The sequence below is a fragment of the Maylandia zebra genome, linkage group LG15, assembly GCF_041146795.1.
Source record: "Maylandia zebra isolate NMK-2024a linkage group LG15, Mzebra_GT3a, whole genome shotgun sequence".
Classification (NCBI taxonomy): Eukaryota; Metazoa; Chordata; class Actinopteri; order Cichliformes; family Cichlidae; genus Maylandia; species Maylandia zebra.
In genome coordinates, this window is record NC_135181.1 from 34,700,773 (window position 1) to 34,724,107 (window position 23,335).

At 40.5% G+C, this 23,335-nt stretch overlaps 1 protein-coding gene across 1 annotated transcript; it reads right to left on the minus strand.

Moving 5' to 3' along the window:
- On the minus strand, positions 1–23,086 carry rab3ab (RAB3A, member RAS oncogene family, b). The gene is made up of 5 exons (XM_004564796.3): positions 23,003–23,086; positions 10,554–10,778; positions 4,615–4,733; positions 3,772–3,896; positions 1–3,270 (listed from the first exon to the last, which is right to left on the minus strand). Exons 1-5 carry the CDS (start codon positions 23,057–23,059, stop codon positions 3,080–3,082), a joined length of 717 nt encoding a protein of 238 aa, XP_004564853.1. The 5' UTR covers positions 23,060–23,086; the 3' UTR covers positions 1–3,079.
- Positions 23,087–23,335: the final 249 nt, after the last annotated feature.

A 23,335-nucleotide genomic window follows, 5' to 3' on the forward strand; every position in this document is an offset into this window, starting at 1 on the left:
TGTTAGCAACTTTTTTTTAATTATTGTTTTACCACAAAGTACAGATAAAAACATCCACAGCATATTCTCTCACTTTAAATGGCTGAGAGGGAACTGAAGAGGCAGTGATACAAGACCAAATCAAGTCACATGTTATTTCTGCGTGCTAGTAGAAGCTCTACAGTCGGCAACCTCTACCAAGCTGGATGGCGTTTGTTTTTGTGTACATACTGTAGTGTGTATTGCTTCGTAGCTGAGTGACACATTCATTCACAAGCAGGCCTAGAAATGAATGCAGGGTACAGTACAACATGGCTCTTTGGGGGATTTCAGGTCTTTTTTTTCTTCTTCTTTTTTTCAATGCAAGCCTGAGTCAATACAACACAATCCACACATATGACTCAAAGGTAGAGTATTTACAGACAGGGTTTATATGGAGAGGAAGACATATTAGAAAGGAGAACAGTTCAAAGTTTTGGATTTTACCAGAAAGGAAACAGTCACAACCAGTAAGAAGTAAAATGTATGCAGGATCAAAATCATCTCCGCAGTTTATAGTCATATTTACTGGCCAAATCACTTCCTGTTCTAATAACACCACTCTGAATGGAGACTCAGTTTTTTATAGTATTGAAGTTCCTGCCAAACATGAGACACGAGCTTTACAAAGTCATTCATTACTGATTTTCATCCAGTAGCGCTTTGCCCTTTCAGTCCATAGATGTCATCCCATTCATCAATATGGGTTAACGCTGATATGAAATCCTTTTGATATGAACAGGACTCACAATATTTCCCTGTGAGGAACTTGTTTTATTACTTGTTTAAACGTTTAAAATTGGTTACACTCCTCGACCTGGCACCCCACAGCAAAAACAGCGAGCTGCTTCTTAAGCAATCTTTGGTGAAGTATAAAGAAGGAATACCCAGTAAGCCAGTTTTAACCGTTAAAACTGTAATAAAACCAAAGTGCAAATACTTTCCCAGTACTGAATATTTAACTCCTGCATTGGCTCGAGCCTTCAGCTGCTTTACGCTTGCTTCGTATTTAAACAGTGCGGTCCATAATTTACCTGAAGACTGAGATCAAACGCAAACACACAAATAAACCGACGCCCACACAAGAGCCCACATTTATCCGTAATACTGAGGTGTTAGTGGTATTAATCGCGTAGTGTTTTTTTATTAAGCAGATAAACACGAGGAGTCAACATGTTATTTGATACGCTGTCTCCGTCCAGAAAAGAAACGAGTTCTCTTTCAGAATAATGCAATCAAACACATATATACGGATTACACCCCACACATGTTGCCATACATGTTTTTCCTGTCTTGAATCTCGCTACGGTGCTGTACCATGTGTCAGCATGATCTCTACTCTCTGTAAGTCTCAACCAGCAAGACAGAAGCTCAGGACTGTAGTTGTTGAATGATTTTGAAAGCAAGCCAGCATACTGTACTCACCTAGAGGTCAAAGATCAGTAGATCTGCCAAGTAACCACAACAAACTCCAATCTGGCCGTTTTGGGAATCATCCTAATCTATCCTGATGTTTCTTTCACTGCCTGCAGGCAAGCTACCAACAGAAAGCAAAATACCCTGGAATATCAAAGAAGTAACATCGCTCTTGTCCTTCAAAGATTGATGAAATGTTTCAGTGTCTTTATATTTGAGGACAGCAATCAAAGAGATGAAAGCCTGAAGTCTGAAGGTTTTAGCTGTTACATGACCTCAACTTCAGTATTTTACAAAAAAAGGTATCTGCAGAATTTTTTCCACCTGATGGAAAATACTTTCAACTGTGTTGCACAAAGATGCTTTTTAGACAGCCTCCTATTTTTCCCTTTATCTTCCAGTGACAAAGACAAAGACACATTAAAACCTTTTCTATTATACAAACACTGAGAACCTAAATGGCTTTAAGACTATTCTGAAAAAGAAATGCATCTCCTTCCTCTAAAATAGAACTTACGCAACGATGCTACGTGTCACAGCAGTGAAAACCACACCAGACGGATTTAGACTTGTTAGTAATTTAGCAGAAAGTTTCGATTTATGATGGTGCATTATTTCTGAAAGTAGCACGAGACATAAACAAGAGTGAAATTCAGCGGCTCGCAGGAGACACGCTTCGACACAACCTCCAAACAAACAGGCCTTTTATACCAGATACTGTCCTCACAGAGCTTCGTACCGTCTTTATACCTATCCAGAAATGCATACCTGTAGATGTTATGTATATAGATATATATATTGCACAACATTTATATGTACATTTGAAATAAATATAATTAAATAAAATGTGTCTCTTCATTTTTTGCTATTTTTTCACTTAGTTATAATTTGTTTGCATCCCTCTCACCCCCCTAAGTGTTTTGCTGTAGGGGAAAAAAAAGGGGGGCGCCAAAGTACAAAAAGAAATGTAAAAAATGAAAAAAGGCGAAATAGTCAGATGAACAACGGAAAGACAGAACGCTTGCTATCTGTTCTGAAACTTGGTGAGACAACAAAAGAGACATTTAATGACATATATGAAATGCATTACATTGATACCGAGCAGATCTCAGCTGGATCACCACTCCTACCGAACTGAGCAGTGTGGCCCTCTTGGTCACCAAATCCAAGGCTGGCATCTTTTCCAAGATATTCAACTGACATGAAACAAAGAACTGTAAACATGGGAAGGATTTTAATGGCACTCTGAGGGTGTACGTTACGCCGTCAAATCCTTCTTGTAAAACCAGGATCAGGGAAACAACATACGACGGGTTGAAAAGCTTCAAGAACCAGGCTGCAAAGAGTCTGAAACTGCAGCTTGATTTAAGGTGCTTTGGCATCATACCAGCACCTGCACTTTTTGAATGACCTTTTAGCTCATTTGTGCAGAGAAACCAGGAGCAACCACAGTAAAAACACCAATTCAGACACTTTTCAGACACTTTTCAGCTTGATTCTTGTGACCTTTAGCCAATCTTCCTACAGAGACGAGCAGGAAAAGGAGTGAAACGGGTGATGAAGTACAGACCCAAGGACCTGGGGTCCAGCTGAAAGGAGGACAAGGAGAAAGACAGTGGAAAAGGGTTTTGGAAAGAAGTCAGCTTTAACATGCACAGTCCTGGTGAGGAGGAGCGGGCTGCTCTGTCAGCTGGGGCCCCTGTTTGGCCCCTGTGACAGCGGGATCGCCGGCGTCCAGACTCTCAGACATCTTTTCACAGATGATGTCGACCAGGCGCTCAAAGGTCTGCTTCACATTGATGTTGTCCTTGGCACTGGCCTCGAAGAACTCGAAACCTGGAGGAGAAACAGAGCATGAGAGAGGTCGCCGAGCTGTGTTCGGTCTGTCAGTCAACAAGGGATACACCTTGCTATCTGCCGGGCAGATTACATTTGGTGGTGCGGTTGCAGATCATTCCAGTGACTCACAAAGTTAACACACAGAGACAGATAACCTTTTACAACAATTTGACCTAGCGTATTTGCCTTTGGACTGCGGGAGGAAGCCAGAACAGCCAGAGAAAACCAACACGGGAACAGGGAGTAACATGCAAACTCTGCACAGAAAAGCAACAGCTGGCCGATAGGTTTGAACCCAAAGGGGCAGATAAAGTGCAAACTGCAAACTCCTTCCTGGCTTATCAGGCGGTACCAGCCTCAGAGAAGACTCCACTCATGTTCCTAAAACATCACAAGCACTATTAGTCTGCAAAAGAGCCATTTGAATATAAAAAGTTACATATCTTGTAAACTCGCAAGGTTGAATTTTGTGCGTGTGTGTGTTCAGCATGAACTCACCGAGGTGTTCGGACAGCTGACGACCTCTCTCTGAGTTCACCACTCGCTCATCCTCCATGTCACACTTGTTTCCTACCAGCAGCACCTGGGCATTGTCCCATGAGTACGTCTTAATCTGAGTCGACCTGAGGGCGGGGTCAGAGAGGAAAGTCAAAGGCTGGGACGTCTGAATGCAACATTAAAGGGTTTTTTTCCCCCAAAATTCAGGATCGCACTGATTGAAGAGGTAAAAAAATGAATCTGAATCTAAAAACTCTCAAATTGTGCACGCACACAATAAAAATCAAAGGATCAGTGTGATTTATTTGATTTTACTGTAAGTCCGTACTGAAACTTAAAGACTGAATTGCCCATAAACACAGGCAATATCAACAACAAGGTATGACCGAGTAGGTGGAAAATAAATGGAATGGTCCTCTGTGATGTGCTGGTCAGGTTATATAGCACAACAAAAAGGAAAAGATATCACGATCGCATCTCATTACTCTGCAGAGACAGAAAGCTCATACTGTGGTCTATTAAAATAGACAGAAACCTGAACCGGATCAGTGGCTCTGTTCTTCTATCCCCCTGTATCCCTGCATCTATTTCTAGAGAGATACTAAATCTCTAGATGCAGTTTCATTCATCATCCGCACAACTCTTTGTCTCACCAGAAAAACAGCGATAGAGGGTGATTTTTGGTGCCTAAAAAGCACCAAACAGAAACTTAAAAAGAACATAACAGCACTGTTTTACACAGGATACAGCATCCAAATAATAATTTTTTTAGTGGTGTTTATCCTACTTGCTTATATGTTGTAGTCCCCCTTATCATCAGCACTACCCCAGCCAATGACATACCAGTCCTGGACAGCGTTGAAGGAATCCTCATTGGTAATGTCATACATGAGAATGAAGCCCATGGCTCCTCGGTAGTAAGCTGTGGTAATGGTGCGGTAACGTTCCTGGCCAGCCGTGTCCTGAGGAAAGAAAAGAGCAATTTAATTACAGTGATTGTTTTTATCATGTTACTGCAGAGTGGCTCAAACAAAGAGAGTCTGGAGATTAAGATTGGTTTTAGACATGTGGAGAGGACAGATAGTGGACATATTGGGCAATCGGTGTTAAAGACGGAGCTGCTAGACAGGAGAAAAAAGAGGAACGCTACAGAGGAAATTTAGGGATGTAATAAAGGAGGACATGCAGAAGGTTGGTGTGACTGAAGAAGATGGCAGGGTACGATAGATAGGGTACAATGGAGACAGAGGATCCACTGTGGCAGCTGAAAAAAGAAGAATTAAAGAAACAATTTGATTACCCAGGAGCAGAAATGTGAATTATATTTCCTCATACTTCACACAGCAGTTTAAATCAGGTAATGAAAAGCTGATAACATGCAATACAATTACATCATCTATATTGCTGAATAAGCAGTGCCAGAATCCTGCTGACAATGTGACACAGTGTATCGCTCAGGTGTGTGTTTTAATGTCACAGTGCGCTCCCACAGCACTGTGAGTAGAAGTAGAAAAAGCAGTAGAAAAAGCAAACAGCAGCTCCGTGTGTGTTGGTGTAATTGGGGAGTTTATCTACAGCCCTCACTGCTGTTGGAAAGGTGCTGACGATTCAGAGCAGAAAGTATTAGAAAACCTATCTTTACTTACAGCTTTGACACATCGGGCAAGTACATAACTGTGTTTTAAAGGTTTAATTTAATGTAATCAGTCACTTTTGCAGGTAATACAAGCATTACCCTGATTATTGCTCAGGGAATTAAAGCACAGTGTTACAGCTAGCCAACACCCTGCCTCACCTTGTAAGCTGAGCGGCTTCTGTTCCAACAGCATCCCTCAGCTGTCGGTGCAGAGATTAAAAAAAAGTCTCATGCTGGTTTACACTTCACAGGATGAACTCTTTGTTTGACACTGGCATTCAAAACCATTTGGATAGTCATACAGCCAGTGCACACAATCAGAGATGTGTGTGGGTTTTTTTTCTTCTGCAAGCACACATATGGCATTTTGGGAAATGTGCTTATTTAGTTTCTTGCCAAGAGTCAGTTAAGGTGACCAATGCCTCTCTCTTGCCTGTTGGGTTATGGTGAAGGGTTATTAGCCAGACAAATACTGTATTTGGTCAGGTTACAACTTCACTAACTAAACACTGACTCAACCCAAAAATTAAAAGTTCCCTCTGTGAGCTTAACCATTACACACTTAAATGAAGACATATTTGGCCTATTGACCATGAGTCTGGTTCTACAGGAGATTTCTTCCTGCTAAATAGGAGTTTTTCTTTCCCCCTGTCGGCTTTGGCCTTTATGGGTAGTTTCTCTCTGGGTAACAGTTGTACTATGGGCACATTTTTTATGGCTCAACCAGAAGTTCAACCTAAGGCTTAAATTTCGGGCTGTCACTGCAGGCTGTAGCTGGTCACTATCTGCCAGGCGCCACTCCCAGTAAAAATGACCAAACTGTGTTTGTAGTATTGTTCCTTATGGACATTTTTAATTATCTGACAAATAACATGTGGCACAGTGTCATGGACCCTGAGTTTTTGTACTTACTTATTGATTTCTCATATTTACAGTGTTCTTTGGGTTTTGTGTTCTATTTAACAAAGTATATATTTGGTTTCTTTATGATTGTATTGTTAGCTTTGCCTACAATCTCTTTTAGTTTTCAGATCCAGTTTTCTTTGTAGCTATAGTTAACGCTGTATTGTCACATACGTAAATTTCTTAGACTTTGGTTTTCCTGCCTCCTGTGTCTCATTGTCAAGTTTCTAAGTGGTTCTTATGTTACTTCCTGTTTTGGTTTGTCTTTTCTTCCTTGTATTTAGTTGTACTTCCTTTGTCTCTGATTATTCCACCTGTGTATTTAATGGCTTCAGCTTGTCTTTGTTGTGATGACTGTTTATCTTCCTGTTGTTCCTCCCTATGTATTTGACAAATTTGGATTTTTTTCTATTCTATCTTGAATTGTTGTTTCTTACACTATTAAACATGAGCTGTTTGTTGAACAGCCTGTAGAGTCTGCTTTGAGTCCTTACACCTGTCTGTTAGTTAGTACTGATATTCAGGTACATGTGTTACCTATGTTACGTTTGCTAGCTGTAGCTGATAACTTAGCACAGATATAAATCATATCTCAAAGGTTTTATAAGTTGAGGGGGTTTGTAGATAGAATAACTTAAATCATGCTAACAGGTGAGCTTTTTCCGATTTAAGTGTTTTCTTTCTAACATTAACACACAATCATACTCTGATGGATGCATCGAAGAGTGGAGTTTGGACATTTGGCCAAAGGACATTTGGCATGCTGACTGGAGATGACAGGGCTCAAACCACCAACCTTTCTTCCTGAGCCTCAGCCAATCCAAAAAGAGCTGTCAAACCTGCAACAGTTACCTTCAAACAGAGCAGAGCTAGCTGTTTTCATCTGTTTTTTCTCACTATGCTAAGCTAACCAGCTGCTACCTGAAGCTTCAGCTAAAGATATGATAGTAGTGTCAGACTTCTCAGCTAAGATTTAATTAGAGAGTGAAAGAAAAAAGTGAATTAATCTTTTAAGTAAACCCTTATAATCCTTATTAAGTCATTTTAAGGGTTTACTTGAAGGAAAGACAAAGATAATCTCAACAATCAGCTATGGAAAAAGCTGAAATTGTGTCAAAAGAACTCGTACTTTTAGCTAAATCATTACTGCTATAGGTACATTTTATCACACACGCTCCTATAAACTAAATGCCTACCTTTCAATAATCTGTTGAAAAATTCAATTTCAAGAACACATTTTTAATAAAAGTCCTGATAACCAGATAAATACACACAAAAAAAGCATCATGTGCACAAAAAACTGATGAGTACATGTGTGTGTGTGTGTGTGTGCGTGACATGAATATATCTATTCACTCAGTCATACATTATCACACTCGGGTCACTAGAAAATTGCATTTTCAGAGAGCTGTCGCTTTGATCTATGCTTTCCAAACTGATGGTTACTGTATAATGTTCTGCAACTGCAGCTTGCACCCTATTTTTGCTCACCCACTAAGTGTGTGCTGCAAGTTGTTCTGGATAAGTGCATCAGCTCTATACCTAAAATGTCAGTGTAGGTAGCACTGAGTGGTGTTATATAATGAACACTGGACTATTCATATTTGAGCTAAGCATCAAATTTAGAGTTAAGGGCTTACCACGGAATATAAAATGATAATCTTTCCAACTGGCAAGAGATAATGTAGCCTATAGCATTTTAATGGAGAAGAGAACGGATAATATTTTGTTACTAGCTGCAACATTATCATCTCTGCTGTTTTCCCCTTGTGTGTGTGAGCCTAGAGACATCTAATGGAGGAGCTCCAACAAAGGAGGGTCTGAGCACTGGCCGGTGTGTATATGTCTGTCTTACTGGATGTCAGCTAACAGATTATATTAGTGTCATCATAGTTCATCCTATCTGTCTACCTTTATAAATCTGGTAATTCTGAAGCTCTATTTTATTTTATTTTTTGATTGGTCGCGTTTAACCAGAAGTCTTTACTTTGGACTGCAGCTGTCATGAGCGCTGTGAAAGCAGCTCCACACGGCCTCTCAGGCCTTCAGTTTTATCTGCAACGTGACGCGTTCTCAAACGTGGCCATTTAAACAACATGTATGACATCTAAGTATATGTCACGGGTCTGCACAAATCAACATACACTGGAATAACTGCACACTGTGGCACAAATATACGCACTGTGCGCTCATGCCAACATTTTCATTTTTACTCTGCTAGCTGAGCAGTGGGGGAGGAAGTGTGTGTGCGTGTGTGTGTGTCTGTGTGCGTGAGACAGAAACGAAAGGGAGGGGGGCATCTTCTGAGATGTGTAGTAATGGGGGAGGGGAGAGCATCACCCAGTCTTAGGTTTATTCTTCTCCGATTGGCCGATTGTATCTTTCTTACCAGAGGCAAGACCTGGGAAAGGCTGACAACAGAGGCAGCCTTACACACAAAACAGATCCACGTGTGCACAGCCACACAAATTCAATGCTCTGCTCACCATCACAGCTCTGGTTGCTGCAGAACTTTGGTGTGAAGGTGGAAATGATGTAATTGTCTACAGCATGGCACCTAAACACCAGTTTCCTGCAGCTCAAACCAAAGAGTTTAGAGCAGTTTAGAGCTTCAGCTGTCTTTAACCCTCGCGCCCGTAGAAGCAAACGCACATCTGAGGAAACACCTTATTGTTTGCTCCCGGGGACGTGTCACCGTAACCGTCTAATGTATTCTGCTCTGTTGGTGTTCATCTGCACGTGCAGGCTGCAGCGAAGGCACCGGTGTGTGCAAATCTGTGTGTTCACTGGAATCTGACTTTGCATAATAAAACAGCACCACGGGGCAGGGTCTTACAACTCCTGTTTTTTATTTTTATTTGCTCAATTATGAGAATCCATTGGAAAACATGAATATCTACATTCCTTAATCTGACAATGACAATATTTTTAAAGGCAAGGTTAAAATCCTGACGTCATAGACAGGGGCGAAATGGTCTGAAAAGTGTGTGCGTGCAGGACGATCCTTCCTGGAAGGTATTTGTGGCATTGCACTTGCTTTCAAAAATAGTTGGAGAATGGAGAAAAAAAAGACTTACAAGGAACTGAAACCCAGCTTTATTTCTCACATCCACACACCCTGTTTATGTATTTCACATGTCAGTGCAGAGGAAACATTTCATGCTTGTCTGTAAGCCCATCTGGGCATTTGCTGTGCAGAAAAGCTAAGCGGAGAAAAGGAAGCATAAATGCTTTGACCAACAAATGTGTGTGAAACGTGTGATGAAGTGCAGTGCTTCTTGCATTAGCTCATTCCTCACCACAAACACACACACTTCAGGTGCATTTCCTTGGTGTTGCTAAGTTAACCTCTCATTGGACAGCATCTGTGTGTCCTAGTTTGAAATAACTCAAGGAAGTGATCAAATCAACACCACCAAATATACCAAATACCAAAAGCAAACCAGATGCATTGACTTTCAAAAATTCATATAGTCGTACTAATTATGGGCAGACTTTGAAAACAACGTAAAAGAAATTATCTGTCATCATCCTGGGCTTTGGTGTGTCTGGGCTCTGAATCCTTGTTTGTTTTTAGAGATATTTTATATCTTTAAAAAAACTTGATATAGTCTTTAGTTCTTGTTACCTTTGTTATCTGGCTTCTGTCAGTATTTAGTACTGTTTATGTTCTGAGTTCCATTAATCTAGCCTTCTCTATGGCTTCATCCCCATGATGGCTGCTCCTCCATGAGCCTTGTCCTATAGGAGATTTCTTCCTGCTAAAAGGGAGTTTTTCCTTCCCACTGTCGCCAAGCGCTTGCTGTTAAGCGAACATCTGATTGTTGGGACTTTCTGTGTATCATTGTACTTTCTTTACCTTACAATATAAAGGGCCTCGAGGTGACTGTTTGTGACTGTTTGAATTAAAATGAAGTGAAAATTCCTCTCTGCTAACGATTCCATGTTTAGTTACTTCCTGTTTTATTTTGACAGAAGTTGCTCACTGTGTCTTATGTTAGGTTTAACTTCCTCCTGGCTTTAGCTGGGGTCTCATCACTTACGTCTCCCCATGTTATCTGGGTGCATATATATTGTCTCCCTGTGTCTGTTGTCTTGTTTTCCCTCATAAGTGTGTATGTGTGAACCTCAGTTTTTTCTTTACACCTGTCAACCAGTATAATATAAACTAACCAGATACTAGTAAGCAAAGTAGGTATACTTTTTGGTTCATAGCACTTTTTTTCTTTTCTTGTCATCTTACCCAGATCTGTAATTTAATCCTCTTGTCATTCCTGTAGATAGTCTTCACCTTAAAGTCGATGCCAACTGTGCTGACAAAGGCCGGCGTGAAGGAGTCGTCGGCGTAGCGGAACAAGAAGGAGGTTTTTCCAACGCTGCTGTTGCCGATGATGAGGATCTTGAACATATAATCAAAGTTTTGGTCAGAGGACTCCTTCTGCCCGTAGGTTGCTGTTGCTGAAGCCATCTGTGGACAAAGACAACAGAGAAAGTCTTTAACCAAACTCCTGCAGTGGCCTCACTGTAAGATCACAGTAAATGTTCTCTGAAATAGAAATGACATTTTTCTGTTTCTTCCATTTCTAAAATACTCTGTAGAGTGACAAACTGAGCTTTCTGAGTAAGAGAGATTCACACTGTTCAGATATGGTGCACAAATCATGAGCAACAGAACAAGAAAGAGCACAAATTGATATGAAGTAGGTGTAGATATGAAAATAGAAGATGGATATCAGCAGTCAGGATAATACCCAATATAAGATTTTCTTGGGGTTACTAGAAAACCAGCGTAGAAGATCTGATAAAGCTTTAGGGAAAACAATGCGTATCGTCTTTGAAGTAGGAAAATGCAGAGATTAGGTAATTAACAAGGAATTAATCAGCTTTAATGACTTTAATAATGTTTCAAGCAAAAATGCCAAAGAGTTATTATTTCCAAAGGATAATGGGCTGCTGGCAAAACCTCAAAAGCCCCAGTTTGAATTTCTCCCTTTACCAGCATTTTAATAAGAAAACCATATATGACACGTTAAAAATAGTTGCATGTAAGATGTGGAACGGGGTGGCCATCCTTCTTGGTGATGGCAGATGGACCCCCAAACTGTGGGGCATCCATCTGCACAGTACAAAGTGCAAAGAACCACAGTGACAATAAGAACAAGGATGGGCACTGCCAATTAGCGAAGGCTCTAAATGCTACATTCTGGGTCCGAAAGATACACAGACTAGTAAATAAAAATGCAGGCATTCATTAAGACGCATTAGCAGCTTCTACTGTCAGCCAGGACATTACGCTAAATTAATGAGCATCGATTTCATTAAACACACACAGAAGAGGCTGCTGAAACAACAGCAGAGGAGCTGTTTAACACAGAAGAGGTCGTACGTTTAATGCATGTTAAGACAAACGACGTTGTCAGCATCTGTTAGACTCAGCATAACAGAGGATAGTGATTAACTGGTATGCTTTACACAATGCACATTTGCTTCATGGGCATTAATCACAACCACATATTGCAATATTCTCATCGGTGGATGGAGGTATATGAGGATGAACTTCATGCTAGCATAGAGTTTTGTACCCACTAGCTAGCCATGTAGTTTAAAGCCAGTCCCGTCCACAATTTTCTATTTTAATTATTTATGTAAAACATGTTTGATCAAAGTTACACTCTATTAAAAATCCAGCCTAACATTTACACCAACAGCAACACCATTAAGGAGTAAGCATATGACAGCACACTGCACAAGAATGAAATGATCTTCTTATATCCTCTGACAGTGTACTCATCTCTGTGCTTGTCCTGCTAGACCTTAGTGCAGCGTTCAATACTGTTGTCCATAATATCCTATTAGAGCGATTAGAACATGCTGTAGGTATTACAGGTACTGCACTGCAGTGGTTTGTATCATATCTATCTAATAGACTCCAATTTGTACATGTAAATGGAGAGTCTTCTTCACACACTGAGGTTAATTATGGAGTTCCACAGGGTTCAGTGCTAGGACCAATTCTGTTTACATTATACATGCTTCCCTTAGGCAGCATCATTAGAAGACATAGAATACATTTTCACTGCTATGCAGATGACACCCAGCTCTATCTGTCCATGAAGCCAGATAACACACACTAATTAGTTAAACTGCAGGATTGTCTTAAAGACATAAAGACCTGGATGGCCGCTAACTTTCTGCTTCTTAATTCAGATAAAACTGAGGTTATTGTACTCGGCCCTGAAAAGCTTATAAATATGGTATCTAACCAGATTCTTACTCTGGATGGCATTACCTTGGCCTCCAGTAACGCTGAGGAACCTTGGAGTCATTTTTGACCAGGACATGTCCTTCAACGCACATATTAAACAAATATGTAAGACTGCGTTCTTCCATTTGCGCAACATCTCTAAAATTAGAAATATCCTGTCTCAGAGTGACGCTGAAAAACTAGTTCATGCATTTATTACTTCCAGGCTGGACGACTGTAATTCATTATTATCAGGATGTCCAAAAAACTCACTGAAAAGCCTTCAGCTAATCCAAAATGCTGCAGCAAGAGTCCTGACAGGGACTAGAAAGAGAGAGCATATTTCTCCTGTTTTGGCTTCTGTTCATTGGCTTCCTGTTAAATCCAGAATTGAATTCAAAATCCTGCTCCTCACATACAAGGTCATAAATAATCGGGCCCCATCTTATCTTAATGACCTTGTAGTACCATATCACCCTGTTAGAGCACTTCGCTCTCGCTCTGCAGGCCTACTTGTTGTTCCTAGAGTATTTAAAAGTAGAATGGGAGGGAGAGCCTTCAGTTTTCAGGCCCTCTTCTGTGGAACCAGCTTCCAGTTTGGATTCGGGAGACAGACAATATCTCTACTTTTAAGGTTAGGCTTAAAACTTTTTGCTAAAGCATATAGTTAGGGCTGGACCAGGTGACCCTGAATCCTCCCTTAGTTATGCTGCATTAGACGTAGGCTGCCGGGGGATTCCCATGATGCATTGAGTTTTTCCTTTCCAGTCACCTTTCTCACTCACTATGCATTAATAGACCTCTCTGCATTGAATCATATCTGTTATTAACCTCTGTCTCTCTTCCACAGCATGTCTTTTATCCTGTCTTCCTTCTCTCACCCCAACCGGTCGCAGCAGATGGCCCCGCCCCTCCCTGAGCATGGTTCTGCCGGAGGTTTCTTCCTGTTAAAAGGGAGTTTTTCCTTCCCACTGTCGCCAAAGTGCTTGCTCATAGGGGGTCATATGATTGTTGGGTTTTCTCTGTATCTATGAAGCGCCTTGAGGCGACTTTTGTTGTGATTTGGCGCTATATAAATAAAATTGAATTGAATTGAATTGAATGGTTAGCCATTTTCCTCAAACAGATTTCTGGGGGACTCTACGTCTATGTTAACCATGAACTATGTACAGCATGAAACCTTTACGTTCAAAGGGATAAACTTCAGATTTAATTAATTTCTTGGAAAGCTGTAGCAGGGTGTGAGCTCGAGTGAGCACCGAGCTCACTTGTAACGAGTCTTGTTCAGCATCCTGACTTCATTGTAAAGCCAATATAGGATCTGGTATGGTGCATTTGCTAATACTGAAATACCGTGTTTTACTTTAAACGATGGATGAAAAAAATGTAGTCATAATGGTCCTTTGTTCCTTTTGTCTGAAAGAGCCCGTGCGAGCTTCTTTTAAATGACTAACAGAGGCATTAAAAAAAAGTCCACATTAGGATGCAGACAGGCGAAGGATGCAGGGACAGATGTGTCTGACAACTTTTAGACTTTGATTCACTGTTTGCCTCCTTTTTCACTCAAAGTTTAGTTGGGTTTAGACACAGATATTCCTAATTAAGAAAATAACCTACTCTAGTCCTTAGATTGGGGTCTAACTATGATTCTGGTTACTATCATAGTTAGCTCACAGTTTAAGTTAGCGCCTAACCTAAGGAACTGTAGACACCTCCACTCTCTTGGTTTCCAGTATAAGGTGTTAGGTTCAAACCCATCTAAAGGTGTAACATGCAGTTATTAATGAGACCATATTTCTTTTGAGGAACACAATCTCATAAAAATATAAGACTAGCACTTACTTTAAAATCCAAAATTTCCTCAAAGTTCCTTATTATACATTGAACCTTTTTATGAATCTTATGCACTGCATTAGCTAGTTCTACATATTTATTCAGCAAGGTCAAACTACTGCTGTGTTTTAAATTGGGCTGCAGATCTGCTCTAACAGTCAGCCAAAGAACAACAGCAGCTTCACTGAAACTTACACTGCCGTTACGTTACTGCATTCGCTGTCCAGGACTACAAAGATTCAAACCTACGAGACCTAAAAGGATTTAGAAAACAGAGTGAGTGACTCTTCAGAGCACGATGACTGTAGCCCACAGGACTCAGTCCCTTCACCCGCCTCTATATTTAGACTGTTATCTCGACTCGGCTGCAGCGGAACACTAGAACTCAGACAGAATAAAGAACAAAGAAAACAAGTGCTCAGTCCTCACAGCTCGGGCCTATCGGCTTACACGCAGGAACACAGAGATGCTTGTTAAATAATGGAGAAGCCCCGACCCTTCCTCAGCACATTCTGTTATGCAAACGAGGGCTAAGCAGGTGGGTCGAGATGTGATAAACCTACTGTGAGAACGCTGCACAGAGGATCACAGAAAACATTCATAAACATTCATAAAGCTGTTTCATGTAAATAGGATTTAGTCAGGTTGCTAAATTGAGAGCATCGGAAAATGCAGCAGCCACATGGCTGCCAGTATCTTTTTAGTTGATGGCTTCTGTTCTGCCTGTGACGTCAACAGTTCCTCACAGCTCGGAGGATCTGTGAATACTTCAAGAGTGTGCAAAAATAAGACATGCATACTCTTCAAAAGAGCCGAACCTAATCAATAAGAATTATGGATGTGCAGGATTAACTTAGACTTACTGAGTAACAAGTAAAGAAATCTAAACTTTTACCTTACAGTATATATTTTGAAAATACTACTTTAGATATTAAAGGTTTCTTTTAAAAACATACAGTATTGTGCAAAACCATGAAGCAGCCAACCATTTCTTTCTATTTTGCTGGGGATACAGGAAATGGGTGCAGAGATTTATTGAAACACATGAAAATATAGAACATATGGCAAAAAAGATTTTGTACATTTTCACAAACTTAGTCAGCTTTCTTTTAATTTCCTTAAATAGTCTTCAGTAATAGTTCTCCGGGCTTTTTGAAGACATTCAAAGCTCTACTTAGGATTTTGGCCTCAACAAAATGTTGAGATCTGGGCTCTGGGAAGGCCAATCCATGACTGACGCGGTTCCATTGTGTGTGTTTTCTCTATTCATGTTTGCTTTTACTGCATTTCTAGGTTGACTATCATAGTGAAAAATCAGTACTGGCTGAAACAGCCCCAAACCATAACAGAACCTCCACCGTGTTTTACCTTTCTCCTGATCCTTCTCCATGTTTTTACCCTACAACCATAACCATACTGAACAATGAACTCAAAAAACTCTAACATATAGACTGTGTTTTTAATGTGCAATATTTATCAGTTCTACATTCTTTTTATTTACCTCTGCATGCAATTGTTTTCATTTGCTTGTATTTATATTAATATGCATGAGTCCAGGATCCAGACACTCACTGGAAATTGGTCAGGTACAAGGACTGGACTGAAAATCTGTGAAAAAGCAGCCAGTGTCCAAAGACAGACCTTCAGAAAGCCTGAAGCCCTGTAGCTCAAGACAACTTTAAAAAATGCCAAAATGGTCAGACTTCTCCAGAAATCTTATCCAGACTGACTATATCCAGAAACAGTCACAAAAACATAATAAAGTGAATATTTTTCTTTTCCAAACAACTGACAAGCCCATCATCCGATGAAAGTCCCACTTACTGAACATCAGACAAAAGGCAAAAAGCCACCAAACAAACAAACACAAAGATAGCAGTCAGGAAAGACAAGGTGACAATTTAACTGAATAAACAAACTGCAAAGAATATGGAGCAAAAGAGGTAAACACTTCAGTTCACTTGTCAAACTGATTTTTGCCCCTTAAAATTGCGTAAAAGGGTTTGTTTTCAAACTGAAATAGACACATAAGCACATTGAACTCAGAGCTATTTCTTCATTTGGACTCTATTCTGTAAAAGCTCACAGCTAATAAGTAGTTTAGGGTTCACTGATATCATCACTATTACAGCTTAATCAACCCTGTTCACTCAATCTGGGATCAACTGACTTCAGGTGAGATTGATGCTGCGCAGTTGTACCATATACCGCTCAACTCTACCCCACTCAGCTGACGGTCAATAGTTGGAGTTTCAGTCACAGCAAAGGCACTGCAGTGTGACTCACTGAGTGTGATGAGCATAATCTACACAAACATTAGAAAATAAAAAGTAAACGTGCAGCTGAAGAGGATGAACAGCGTGTTGGATTAACTGATCTGCAATCAGTTTGGTTTAGTGTTGCTTTTCCTGTCCCTTCCTGACAAACGGAGGTCCAACCTAAACAACAGGAGACGCTTCCATCTCAGAATTCCTTGCAAAAGTATTTAAATGAAGACACACCTACAACTAACAGCACTTCATTCTACGGAGTGGTGTCGGTGAATTTCTCTGAGCGACAAAAGCCCCAAAAATCTAATTTATTTATCTGTCATACAATTGCATGCTCATATTGTTTGCTATGCACGCAATTCTGCTTAGCTCTTGAGGAAACTGGGTATTATTTGCAGGCTTAAGTCAAAGCTCCGCCTCAGGATTGGCCCATATGTCACTACTTTGATCTTTTTTGTTATGTGGCCTAGTTTGCATTAAGACCCCATCCTGGACCTGTGTGAGGTTTTCTTCCTGATTCCTGAGTTTTTACTCCCCGGAGACAACAAGTGGACTTTTTTTGGTAGTTTTTGTCTTTACAATCCAGCATATATTTCATCTTACTCTTACTATGGTACAGTAGATGGTATTTATTATGATTTGGCACTGACACTAACCATCCCCGACTAAACTGATTGACTTCCTGGTTTAAAACATTACATTTTACATGTATATATATTTTTTTATCTCAAAAAAAAGAAAAGCTGGCTACTAGCATGCTTACCGACACATCCGATCAGAGCTGTATGATATCAGCGTCAGGTTGGAAGAGTCTAAGATTTGACACCTATAACTTAACAGTTATCTTTAGGCTAAGCTCCGGTGAACCAGCCGGAGGTGAGATGGCACTTGATCACAGTCAGGGTTTGGTGTTTGATTTCCTCTTTGGCGAGCCTTATTAAAAATGTATCTGCTCTTGTTACCGCTGCACGACAGGGTCTGCTCAGCTCTGCAGATATTTCTGCCCACGTGTTCGTTATCGATGAGCTTCTCCGAGCCGAGTCAGCAGTGTTACAGTGACAGCACGTCAGGCAATTACACAAAGTTTTGCTCTTAAAAACATTCGAATCCAGGTCTTGGAGTCAGTTTAGATGCATTACTATATCTCCTTCCACTTTCTGTACTGTGAAAACCCACATTCGCTCATATTTCTTTTAACCCCCTCTGGAACATTTGCTGCATTTATCCTAGTGCTGTGATTCGCAACCTGTTTTAGAACCTTTTCATAAAATCTGGGCTCCTAAATTCTTATTGATTCTTTTGCGGTGTTGTTGTTTCCAGTATTCACAGCAAGGATTCCAGGAGTTTAAAAATGACCAACCAATGCTGGAAGTGTAGGTCTTGCCAAACACTACTGCAGGCTTTTTGCTTCTTTTCTGCTGCTTTTCCTCTGCGTCTCTGAGATTAGCTGCAGAGAAGAGAGTTGGTTTAACCTTCACTAATTCGATACAGAAGCTTATAGAGAGAGGCCTTTGTGTTTAATCTCAAAGTAATTAACAAATTCTCATTATGCAAATTCCTTTCAGCTTCCAGAATGCCGCTGCTTTCTTTTGGCTTTGCTAGCAAACTTCCAAGCAAGTCAGGTGTATGTGCACTGTAAGAGCTGCCTGGATATTTGGATTTCAACCCTTGAAGGTTCACAAGCCCATGCCGGGACCCCTGTTGTTATTGCAGCTGTAGTTTCTCCTAATACTGAACCATCAATTATCTGTTGCGCCTGTTTAGGAAATCAATATCTTCTACAGCCCAGAGTGTCATCCATGTCTTGACCAACAATCCAGCAACAGCCTGAAAACTAAAAGAAATAGGAGACGCTGGAGAACCGGGAACTTTTTTTCTGCCACTTTTGATTAAAAAAAACAAAGCTATAAATAATAATCAAACTTCACTTTGACCTTTATGTAGGTTATTGAGATGAAAGATGGTGACAACATCTGTTAAGCGCATGCATCCCTTCCCTCTTCCTGTTCCCTTTCCTTTTTTTTCCTGGTATAATAATATTTCATATTGAATTTTTGAGCATGTTCTTTGAGCTGCTGATTATGCTGACTCACATCCCTATTTCCCCACAGGGATCAATCCAGTCTAACATGACAGTCATCATCTGCATCATCTGTTAAATAATATAGACATATATATAATTATCAACAGAAATTTGAAGCTAAATGGCATCAAGTAGGATATAATAATATCTGAGTCTAAGTCAAGGCTTCACACAGTGTGTTTTTGATGGAAAACTACAATAGCATGCCGATCCACACGGTCAGTACATTTGCACATTTAGGGTCCCATCAAAGTGGCTCTGAAATTTCCAAATCTTCCCTCACAATCCGAAAAGTAGCAATGGCATTCGGTCTCGAATAAAAAGGAGATGAGACTAAACGCCAGGAGGAAAAAAAGATTTCAGAGTTCAAAGATAACTCCTTCCATCGCGGAGAGTGCAGGGAAGATGGAGGAAGGGAAGCACGCTTTATCAGGCAGAGATGGCTAATAATAACCAAATCTGTTATCGCAGCGACTTCTGGTTTTAATATTAGATTGGCTGCTCAAGTCTCTGTTTGTATATATATATACATGTAAGATCAGGATGAGTCACTAAGAAAACTGTGATATAAAGGAAGAGGATAAGCTATCTTTATAAGTCACAGCTCTGGGAAGCTTGGTTTTCTGAGTCTTTCTGTTTTGCTCAATAGCACTTTGTCAATAGTTACACCTTAACGCCACAGGCAAAGTCTTTTCCATTTTTTTCCCACACTAATCCAATCAGGACTAAGAGTTATAGGTTTCACTGCTGGACAATGACATCACTGAGCTCCCCCTCTAAACCTGCCACCTAAAGGAGATTGATGTCCCTGCAGGAGCTAAGTGCTCCTGCAGCCAGCCAGTCAGGTTCATCTAATCAGGATTGGCTGGCTTAGTGCAGACGGACAGCTAATCCACAGCTGATCCCAGATCACCTAAACACATTCTTGCTTTAAGATGGTTACTGAGATGACTCACTCAGAGGTTTTTCACATCTCTTAACAACATCAGAGGACGGTTATGTGAACCTAACATCCCCAGTCGATTTTATTACAAATAACTAAATCAGAAACTTAGAGCGTCTGTGATTTTTACAGAATAAAAAAGTCGTCCTCCCTGCAGGTCCCTGTACCAGGACAGGTTCTATCTGTTATAAAAACGGCTTCCATTTTTCAAAGGTTGTCAAGCGCTCAATGAAGAAGCCACGTGTCACTGCTCTGACTGATAGCCGCCTGCTTTGTTTTATTTCTGTTCCATCAAACTGAATCAAGCTGCATTTGTTTAGAACATTTTTGTGAGTGTCACAGAGTGATTGTTCTTGTAAGGATGCCATTCAGTTTCTGATTTGTGGCTTTGGCAGAAGCATAAATGTCAGTTTTTGTTGGAGTTTTTCCAATCTTCGTCTGCTGTGCAGATGAGGACGAGGAAGTGGATACGTGTCACTTCTCCATGAAGCTAAAGGTTTTGACCTTTTTTCATTGAGGACATTTTCTCAGGTGGGTAAAAATATTGTCTCGTTTAAGGGTTCACGGTGCTTTCCTTCATAAATCAGTTATTTGGATCATTTTGTGTTTGGACTGGTACTTCAATAGTGGGGACGATGTTTAACAAATCTTCAAATCAAACTCTTATCTGCTCTCCTGCTCTGCAGTCCCCACCTTGCAGCATCCTTCTCCTTCTTGTCCTAGTACATTACCCTGAAAAGGCACCATCAATACTTCTTAATCGAGGGGTCAATGCCACCTTCCTCTTTAACCTGATGAAAGTGGTGAGATCCCCATATCTGCAATACGGCAAGCTAATGCAACTCCTTCCTTCCTTCCTTTATTAGAACAAACAGACAGTGATGGAAAATAATGAATTACATTTACTCAAGTGCTGCACTTAATGACTTAGCTACATTTCTCCATTACTTACTTTTCAGATTACAATGCATGACGCATTTATAAACGGACACATTGCTGTGAATCCAACAAACAGTCACATAATCAACTCCGTATAGACCCAATAGTCAAATCAAGTCAAATCTATAAACTGACTGATAAAAGAAGATCTTGTTTTAATGTAGCATTACTACTTTTACCCATAATCTTCACCCCAGACTCACAACTAGGAGCAGAAGCATTAAATGGCTCCAGTGTTTATCCAGCACTAGACTGAATGCAGTGCGATGGGTGTGTGGATGCTGCAGCAGAACTCTTTTCTTTCACTGACTCGGTTCACACTGGCCAAGAGGCTTGTTTAACTCAAATCTGCGTGATCTGGCTGGATGATCACCATTTAAAAGTGAAGTCAGCAGCCTTTTCACCTCTGACCTCTTTAGCAAAACGCTGCTGTCTGCATCTTTCCTCCTGCACCGCCGTCTTTCTGTGCGGTGCTTTTGATGCAGTGGAAGTTAAAGAAAAATCAAGTGTCTTGTCAGTGTTTCTCAGCCTAGAAACACTGATGTTTACTAAAACCAATGTGATGCAACATTTACAGCTACTAACCAGCCTTACGTGTGAAACAATAACTAACAACCTACTGAAACTGGACAGCAGTGGCGTTACTCTGCTGCTGTGGCTCTCCTAGTTTTCCTGAGACAGCATTTCTCCCCCCTTTTTCCTCCAATCACGTGCCTCCTTTCTCTAGGAAGCGTGGAGATGCAGATGAGAGGAGGGGAAGCTAAAAATATCATCACTTCATTCTCCACCCCACCCCAACCCCCCGTGCACAGAAAACAGAAAGCAGCAATGAGAGCAGCCAGGATGTGAGAGATGCTCTTTGAGGCTAGAGTCTGCAGGTGAATCCGGGACATTAAAAAGTAGTCGTGTGTGTTTGTACACAAGTGCATTGCTTAATTTATAATGTTGATTGAAAATGCTTCTTCCCACTTCATGCTGAAAGATGCTGTATTTGGATACATCTTTGAGAGCTTGTTACAGTCATTAAAATAGTCTCGCCCCCCTAAATCTGCTGAGCTGTACTCTGCTTATGTAGAGCTTTTGTTCTCAGACATTGTGTTTATGTGGGTGTGTGTAATGTTCAAAAGCATCTATAATCATAGTTTAAAGCATCATAATCACAGATTAGCTCAAGAAATCCAATCTTTAAGTCTGTTTTTCTGCACATGTGTTCAGACAGGCACATCTCAGACTACTGCTGACAAACTGACTGAAATGTAATAAAAAAGGCATCCACCCTGCATATCAGTGGCATCTCTCCCAGGCAACATTAGTGTGTGTTTTGCCATGTGAAGCAGCAGATGCGTCACTTCTGCCTTCAGCCAGTAAGTTTACCGTCAGCGAGGACATTCAGATGTGGTCTGCAGGCTGTGAGCTCACTTTGAGACTCTTTAAAAAAAGCCTAAGAACATGCTTGCGGTCTTATTGTATTATACTTATTGATTAAGCTTAAAAGCCAAAATGCAGGCTGATAGGCTGACACAATGCAACTGCACTGCACAGTTTTCAGTAGGCTCCTGTATAAGATTTGAAACAGCAGCTAAACCAGATGAAACTCTATGCATTTTTCATATGTGTTTCATATGTGCTTTCATCCATATCCTTCATTAGCTGCACATAATTAAAATATATAAAAACGATATTTATGATTTAGTCTGTTTTTTTTCTTGTGAATGAATGAACATATCATTCAGTACTTACTCCCAGAGATCTGACTCAGTGTTTTACCTCAGCATTGGAACACAACAGTCCTCCATATGGCTGCCGCGTTTCACGGATTAAATACTCCTGTAATCCTGGTATTCGGATTGTTGAATGATTCTCTGTGCCGACCTTTAGTTATGTCATGATGCTTATTTGAATATTAACCTATTAAATGTGTAACCTATTAAAAAAAGGTTTAAACCCCCCCACATGTTTCATATGTTTACTCTCGTGCAGTGTGCTCTACGTGTGTTTGTAATGTATTCCACTGATCCTGCCTCAGATCCATTCAAACCTGTTTTCTTCATTTAACCCATCGGACAGTGTGAAACGCCTTTTCCTGCAGGACAGGCCGTGAGTCAAGCCAGAGATCCAGGACAGCAGCAGCAGCAGCAGCCCTCATCCATCCACACAGATAACAACAATCAGCCTGTTTTTACGGGTTATTCTGAAGCCGGTTTATGGTTTTCACAATGGAAACAGCTGTTAAGGCAGGCATCTCACGTCAAGGCTTCTGTCATCTGAAATATGCTGCTGGATGATTAAAATAAACTGCAGCTGAGACACTAAATGCGCTAAATGTAACGTACGATTTTATCTCCATTAACTCCAAAATTAATAAAGAAAGAAAACCCACCTTTATTTCTATCTGGCTGCTATCCTCCACGTCCAGCACCCGCAGAAACACCACCATTCACTGTCAAGTCGGAATGGTTGCGCGACACAACATCCTGTTGGCTTTTTCAAAATAAAAGCAGATTGGTTTAAACGGTACAAAGTACAAAGTGCTTGAAAGATAAAGACGATTCTGATTGACTGAGTAACTGATCCGACTGTATTTTTTTACTATATATATATATATATATATATATATACAGAAGTGTTTGTAAAGATCAAAATTTACAACAACATGGACAATTCTTTGTAATGTGAAGAGAAAAAACGCACAATCCTACATCAGAACCGACAT

What these genes read in the sequence shown, in the direction of transcription:
- rab3ab (XM_004564796.3), bottom strand. Translation starts at nt 23,059, where the DNA reads ATGGTGGTGTTTCTGCGGGTGCTGGACGTGGAGGATAGCAGCCAGATA. An exon ending in GGATTAAATTACAGATCTGG is followed by an intron (nt 4,734 to 10,553) that starts GTAAGATGACAA and finishes TTCTTTCCTCAG; the next exon opens with GACACGGCTGGCCAGGAACG. An exon ending in TTCAACGCTGTCCAGGACTG is followed by an intron (nt 3,897 to 4,614) that starts GTATGTCATTGG and finishes CCCCGCCCTCAG; the next exon opens with GTCGACTCAGATTAAGACGT.